Source organism: Tachysurus fulvidraco, chromosome 7 (genome assembly GCF_022655615.1).
Source record: "Tachysurus fulvidraco isolate hzauxx_2018 chromosome 7, HZAU_PFXX_2.0, whole genome shotgun sequence".
Taxonomy (NCBI): Eukaryota; Metazoa; Chordata; class Actinopteri; order Siluriformes; family Bagridae; genus Tachysurus; species Tachysurus fulvidraco.
In genome coordinates, this window is record NC_062524.1 from 222,968 (window position 1) to 230,467 (window position 7,500).

At 44.6% G+C, this 7,500-nt stretch overlaps 2 protein-coding genes across 3 annotated transcripts in view; one reads left to right on the top strand and one right to left on the bottom strand.

Annotated features, from left to right (window-relative positions):
- Positions 1 to 7,322, top strand: part of plbd1a (phospholipase B domain containing 1a) — a 9,008-nt gene extending 1,686 nt beyond the window's left edge. The window contains exons 2-11 of the mRNA XM_027179688.2: positions 954 to 1,176; positions 2,253 to 2,336; positions 2,506 to 2,647; positions 2,872 to 3,012; positions 3,195 to 3,339; positions 3,440 to 3,640; positions 4,602 to 4,742; positions 4,822 to 5,007; positions 6,406 to 6,512; positions 6,623 to 7,322. Of these exons, the coding sequence (XP_027035489.2) occupies positions 954 to 1,176; positions 2,253 to 2,336; positions 2,506 to 2,647; positions 2,872 to 3,012; positions 3,195 to 3,339; positions 3,440 to 3,640; positions 4,602 to 4,742; positions 4,822 to 5,007; positions 6,406 to 6,512; positions 6,623 to 6,799 (1,547 nt within the window). The 3' untranslated portion in view covers positions 6,800 to 7,322. The remainder of the gene's footprint in view (positions 1 to 953; positions 1,177 to 2,252; positions 2,337 to 2,505; positions 2,648 to 2,871; positions 3,013 to 3,194; positions 3,340 to 3,439; positions 3,641 to 4,601; positions 4,743 to 4,821; positions 5,008 to 6,405; positions 6,513 to 6,622) is intronic.
- Positions 1 to 7,500, bottom strand: part of LOC113653753 (interferon-induced very large GTPase 1-like) — an 859,689-nt gene that overhangs the window by 198,515 nt on the left and 653,674 nt on the right. The window lies entirely within an intron of this gene.

Consider the following 7,500-nt stretch of genomic DNA (forward strand, 5'->3'; position numbering starts at 1 on the left):
TGTGTCGCCGTCTGTGTCGCCGTCTGTGTCGCCGTCTGTGTCAGTGTCACTGTGTCTGTCACTGTCTGTGTCACTGTGTCACCATCTGTGTCACTGTCTGTGTGACTGTGTTAGTGTCACTGTCTGTGTCACTGTGTCTGTCTGTGTCAGTGTCACCGTCTGTCACTGTCTGTCTCTGTGTCACTGTGTCTGTGTCACTGTGTCTGTCTGTGTCACTGTGTCTGTCTGTGTCACTGTGTCTGTCTGTGTCACTGTGTCTGTCTGTGTCACTGTGTCTGTCTGTGTCAGTGTCTGTCTGTGTCAGTGTCACCGTCTCTGTGTCACTGTCTGTCTCTGTGTCACTGTGTCTGTCTGTGTCACTGTGTCTGTCTGTGTCACTGTGTCTGTCTGTGTCACTGTGTCTGTCTGTGTCAGTGTCTGTCTGTGTCAGTGTCACCGTCTCTGTGTCACTGTCTGTCTCTGTGTCACTGTGTCTGTCACCGTCTGTGTCACCGTCTGTGTCACTGTCTGTCTCTGTGTCACTGTGTCTGTCTGTGTCAGTGTCACCGTCTCTGTGTCACTGTCTGTCTCTGTGTCACTGTCTGTCTCTGTGTCACTGTCTGTCTCTGTGTCACTGTGTCTGTCACCGTCTGTGTCACCGTCTGTGTCACTGTCTGTCTCTGTGTCACTGTCTGTCTCTGTGTCTGTCACTGTGTTATCGAGCACCTTTTTTGTTCATCTTGTGTATATAGCATATTTCATTCATCTTATATTTATATTTATTTCTCGTGTTTTTTAAAAAAAAAAAGATGATTTAAAGTTTTCCATCGTCCTGTCACCTGCCCACTCAAGTTAAAAAGCTACACTATGATAGTTACTGAGGTTATAAAATTATATGAAATGTTAAATTCTAACATTGACGTGTGTTCACATGGAGTATGACCGGATCATCAGCCTGATGTTTCCTTCTGCAGCTGTGCATAAGGCCACAGTGTACTGGGACCCTGACCATAAGACGGTTCTGCTGAAGGACGGAGTTCTGGATGACACCGGAGATGCTTACGGTTTCTATAACGACTCGCTCTCTGAGACGGGATGGGGTGTGCTGGAGATCCGTGCGGGATACGGACGAACGCCGAGGCCTGACGACAAAACCTTCTTCCTGGCAGGATATCTAGAGGGCTTCCTAACTGCACGGTGAGATCCTTCACCACCCTGTAACTAATCCCTCTACAGTTTAAACTGTAAATGTAGGAGTACCAACCCTGTAGGAGGAGTACCAACCCTGTAGGAGGAGTACCAACCCTGTAGGAGGAGTACCAACCCTGTAGGAGGAGTACCAACCCTGTAGGAGGAGTACCAACCCTGTAGGAGTAATAACCCTGTAGGAGGAGTACCAACCCTGTAGGAGTAATAACCCTGTAGGAGGAGTACCAACCCTGTAGGAGGAGTACCAACCCTGTAGGAGTACCAACCCTGTAGGAGTACCAACCCTGTAGGAGGAGTAACAACCCTGTAGGAGTAATAACCCTGTAGGAGGAGTAACAACCCTGTAGGAGTTCTGTGGATTATTCTGTAAGCCATAGAGGAACACAGTCACGATCACATGTCTGAAATCTGATGTTTTTTTTAAATCCTGTCATCCTGTTACTATATAAAGTGTACTGTAAGAGGATTTCAGACATGTAGGATTCAGGCACAAGGAGAACTAGATGTCTTAGAAGAACAGGGGGGGGGGGGTAGAAGCCTTATTATCACCACATATAAATTACAGAACAGTGGAATTCTTTTCTTCACATACCCCAACTAAGGAGGTTGGGGTCAGAGTGCAGGGGCAGCTATGATACAGCAACCCTGGAGCAGGGAGGGTTAAGGGCCTTGCTCAGTGGCCCAGTGGTGGCATCTTGGTGGTCCTGGGATTTGAACTCACAATCTTCTGAAGAGTGGTCCAATTCTTTAACCACTGAGCTACCACTTCTCTCTGTTTAGGATTGTTTTAGATTGAATCCATTTATTATGGCGGTGTGTTACAGAATTATTATTGACTTACCTACAGGGTTGTAGTTTGATTTCTGCATGGACTCTGTGTCACTCCAGTTTCCTCTCCTAGTCAAAGAGGTGTTATAGGCTGACTGTCATGTGCAGGGAGGGAGTAATAGTGGTGTGTGTGTGTGTGTGTGTGTGTGTGTGTGTGTGTGTGTGTGTAAGATGTAGGATTATTAGTGTTTAGCACAGAGCTGTGAGAATGAAACTGCTGTCTGTGTGTTCCTCAGGCAGATGGTTGATCACTACACTAACATGTATCCTCAGCTCATCACCAAGCCGAACATCCTGCAGGCGGTCAAGACCTTCATTATGTGAGTGATTCTTTTACAAATAACAGACCTAGTCCATGGCGTGTAGAACCTGTGCTGAGGAGCCATGAGACATGGTGTTGCTTTGGCTTAAAGGATGTTATGGGTGTTATTTGGATAGTGTGTAAAATCTTAACTTGTGTTTTGTCTCCCTGTGGTGTCTCTGTCTCAGTAAACAGAGTGACTGGTCTCGGCAGCAGGTGAAGCTGAACAAGACGTCAGATCCTCTGTGGGCTCACACCGGATTCATCCTGGCTCAGTTGGACGGACTGCAGGCCGGTGCGGCCGAGTGGGCCAAGCGCTCGGGGGGAAAGGTGAGAGAAGGAAAAACAAGGATATAAAAGTGTGTGGTGACGAGTGGGACAAATGTTGGGCTGCTCACGTAATAAAGCTGATGCACTACACAGGGCTGTAACTAATGCTTTAGTAAATCAGTCCATGGTATTATTGTTATATTATTAATTTGAATAGCAGCACATATTAATAAATTGACATAGTATTATCAAGGTGTGTGTGTGTGTGTGTGTGTGTGTGGTAGGCCTTGTCACGTTTTGAGGTGCATTTCCTGAACGCAGTTGGAGATTTGTTGGATTTGATACAGATGTTGGTTCCTGAGGCCAAACCTTCACTGAGGGGATATAAACAGCCCCCGATGGGCCACTGCTCTGCCCTCATTAAGGTACGTTTACCCCACATGGAGCTGTTACACCTGCTGTACACATAACCGAGGGACACTCTGTTACCCCCTGCTTTCAAGATATGTGCTTGGTACATAAAAGTGCTCTGTCCTCAACAGGTCATTTTTATTTTAAGTTTTTAAAGTGCGCGTGTGTGTGTGTGTGTGTGTGTGTGTGTGTTTAGATGTTACCTGGCTATGAGAACATGTTGTTTGCTCACTCCAGCTGGTATGTTTACGCTGCCACAATGCGCATCTTCAAACACTGGGACTTTAACGTGCAGGAACCTCACACTGCTACTGGGAAAGTGTCCTTCAGCAGCTACCCTGGTGTGTGTACACACACTTGGCTTCACACACACTTTGGTATATGAACACACACTTCTGCTGTATGTCTATGTATGATTTCTGTATTTCTGATGTGGTTCAGGTTTCTTGGTATCTTTGGATGATTTCTACCTTTTGGGCAGTGGGCTGATGATGACGCAGACCACCAACAACATCTTTAACCAGTCACTGTACGAGTCGGTCACACCCTTCAGTCTGTTTGCCTGGCAGAGAGTCCGGCTTGCCAACGCCCTCGCACGCACTGGTGAAGAGTGGGCGAAGATATTCTCCCGCTTCAACTCTGGTCAGCTTACACACACACACACACACACACAGCCAGGAGCCATTGTGGGGCTTCTTTATTCCAGTATTGCCCCTGCTCCAACAGCACGCAGATGAGCAGCAAGATACTTAGATGAGCAGCCAGATGGCTTTATAGACTGGTAGACAGACAGACTGGTAGACAGACAGACAGACAGACTGGTAGACAGACAGGTAACTATACAGGTAGCTGAATATGGAGTCTAGATAGTTAAGAGACTGCTGAGCAGATGGACAAATGGAGGTCTAGGTGGGTCGATATGTGGATAGACAGACACTCTGGTTGACAGACTGATGTAGATAAATTCATAGCTAGATGGCAGAAGAGAGAAGAGTGTAGAGAAAATTTTCAGGTAAACAGATTATTGACTTTAGGCATTTCACTGCATGTCGTACTCTGTATGTATGTGACAAATAAAATGACATTTGATTACAGATACATCGGTAGGCAGATGAATGGGTAGCTGGTCATGGAGACAAGAACTTTATACAGTTACACAGAATATTAGGAAGGATTAATAGTATTTTTCTCTGAGAGTAATAATCTTTCTGTTATTGAGGTTAAAAATGCGGTATGACGGCCCCGTGTCCCTCTGTGTGACTGCCCCGTGTCCCTCTGTGTGACTGCCCCGTGTCCCTCTGTGTGACGGCCCCGTGTCCCTCTGTGTGACTGCCCCGTGTCCCTCTGTGTGACTGCCCCGTGTCCCTCTGTGTGACGGCCCCGTGTCCCTCTGTGTGACTGCCCCGTGTCCCTCTGTGTGACGGCCCCGTGTCCCTCTGTGTGACGGCCCCGTGTCCCTCTGTGTGACTGCCCCGTGTCCCTCTGTGTGACGGCCCCGTGTCCCTCTGTGTGACGGCCCCGTGTCCCTCTGTGTGACTGCCCCGTGTCCCTCGGTCTGACTGCCCCGTGTCCCTCGGTCTGACTGCCCCGTGTCTCTCCCCAGGGACGTATAATAATCAGTACATGGTGGTGGATGTAAGTAAAGTGTCCTTGGGCTCAAGACTCGACGATGGAGCTCTGACCATAGTGGAGCAGATTCCAGGACTGGTGGAATATTCAGATCAAACCGAGGCTCTGCGTTTTGGTGAGGTTCCACTTCACTACACACAAGGGGAAGCTGTTGGTGTAATAAGGTTCTGTCAGTAATACACGATGTCCTACAGGTTATTGGCCATCCTATAATGTGCCGTTCCACCAGAAGATCTACACCCTGAGTGGTTATGAGGAGATGTGGATGGATTATGGAGAGGATTTCTCCTACGAACTCTGTCCTCGAGCCAAGATCTTCCGCAGGGATCAGGCTTCTGTCACCGATCTGTCATCACTCAAACACATCATGAGATACAACGGTACTCTCTCTCTGAATGTCTTCCTGTCTCTCTCTCTGTCTGCTTCTGTGTTTGTCTGCTGTACTGTTTCTGTCTCTATTTACGTATCGCTCTCTCTGTGGGTTTGTGAGATGAGTTCCCTTTAGGGGAAATTCTGTTCTTCAGAGAAAACCCTATACATCAAAAATAGTAGTAAATAAAGTAAAGTAAAAAGTATAATAATAATCAATAAAATAAATCTGTGTGTATGTACATATGCCATGTCATGGGGCAGGGGGTCTTGGGCCCTTAACCCTCTGCGTCATGGCCGACTCTGCGACCTGACCTCAAAATCCAAAGCTGGTATAAGCAACAAACAATTTCAGTTCAAGTTCTAATTTATTTGTATAGCACATTTTACAAGTGACACTGTCTCAAAGCAGCTTTACATAAACATGTACATTTATTTTTATAAACCTAAAACAAAAGGTTAATATAAAGATATTATACAGAAAGTCGGTGTAAAGAGTGATTGAGTTCCTGTAGACTTTCTGTCTCCTTCGATCTCTCAACACGAGAAACCTTAAAGTATTAATGCAGTAACAAACAGAACGTTTAACAGTTAATGGTATAACAATCTAAACCATGTGTACTGCAATTATTACATTAAATTATTTTCTGAATAAAAGACAATATTTTAAATTTAAAATATTCAAATAATAAATAAATAAACAGTAAACAAAAATCATCATCACAAACTCCTCTCACATCAGGATGCAGGATGTTTTTCCTTCACCATCCAGAGCCATGAAGTCACACAAACAGCTTGAAGAACAGCTCCTCCCCCCCCCCCCTTCCCCCAGTGTATCAATCACCCCTTAACTATTTAGGACTAGGGACAATTCACTAACCCCAACACTTCACCTTGCACCTTGTCACTTTATAAAGTTTTTACCAAATGCAGTAAGTCTAAATAATACATTCATATAACCAAGACATTAAGTGCAAGCTTGTATATTTTTCTTTACAGTGTAAATTTAATTTCCTTCATTGTTTTGTTTAGTTGCCCTTGGTGCTGTCTAGGAGTTTTATTTGTTTTGTATACAATGATGATAAAGTACTGTACCTTACCTAACCCTTACCTAACCTAACCCTAACCCTAACATAACCCTAACCCTTACCTAACCCTAACATAATCCTAACCCTAAACCCTAACATAACCCTAACCCTAACATAACCCTAACCCTAACATAACCCTAACCCTAAACCCTAACCCTTACATAAACTATCAGTGGTTGCTTGCCACATGTGTACATATAACGTTCCTGTTACTGGGAGCCACTGACGGTCCCATAGTGTGTATAAACATCCCATAATAACCTCTAAGCATTAGGTTGTGGATGATTTAGTGGATGAATAAACATTGTGTTGTGATTATAGATTATAAGAAAGATCCCTACTCGAAGGGCGACGCCTGTAAGTCCATCTGTTGTCGTGGTGATCTGAGGACGTCCAACCCCACGCCTGAAGGATGTTATGACACCAAGGTTAGTGTTTAAATATTTATAAATGAGGAAAACATTTAGGTTGTTGTTCAGGGAACTTCCTCCTAATTTATTTCTTTATTTTCACACCGAATTCCTTTTTACCCCTTTAGGTGACTGATCTGCGTATGGCTCAGCAGTTCAGGTCTGAGGCTCTGAACGGTCCGAGCACAGAGGGCGATCTTCCCCCTTTCACTTGGGATGCGTTTAACAGTACGATGCACCAGGGACTGCCACGCTTCTACAACTACACCTTCATCACCATGCACCCGGTGCTGTTCACCCCCTGAGCCACCAGTGTAGGGCAGGAAGTGAGCAACGAGCACAGGCTCAGGAACCGTCTCGCTTAATGTTCTGCTTAACATCTGTGTATTAACCTGCTGCAAATAAGTGTGGGTGAGGGTGTGGGTGTGGCTTATAGTCTGTTTATTCTCAGTACATTAACAATCACAGTGTTTTTCTGTAGTGTTTATTCCCTTTTTGACTAAAGTGTCCAATCTAAACAGAAATGTAAATGAATAATTATGGAGTTAAGGATATGCTGTTGAAATTTGTCCTCAAAGCTACTTATCACTCATCTATGACATCATTTCCACAGTAAATAAAACACAGTAAATAAAACACAGTAAATTATATGAACATATTAATACTTGGCTTTAAGCTGTGAACGATCAGATTTCCCCAGTTATTGAGCTCTGACTTTATCACCTTGTAACATGTTACATCTCCGGTGTCTGTAGAGCTGTTTAATGACAGATATTCATTGTTTTATAAAAACTCTATATAAATAAAACTGAACTGAATTTGATGGCATTAAATCTGCTGATCTGTTATTTATGATCCACATGAAGGGCCACTGATGAGTCAGAACGTTTCTGAAGCGTCTTTACATTAAATGTCAAACTATACATCTATTTTATTCCTTTAACTGCTCTCTCTCTCTCTCTCTCTCGGTTTTTGTCTGTCTATCTGTCCCTCTGGGGAATAACTC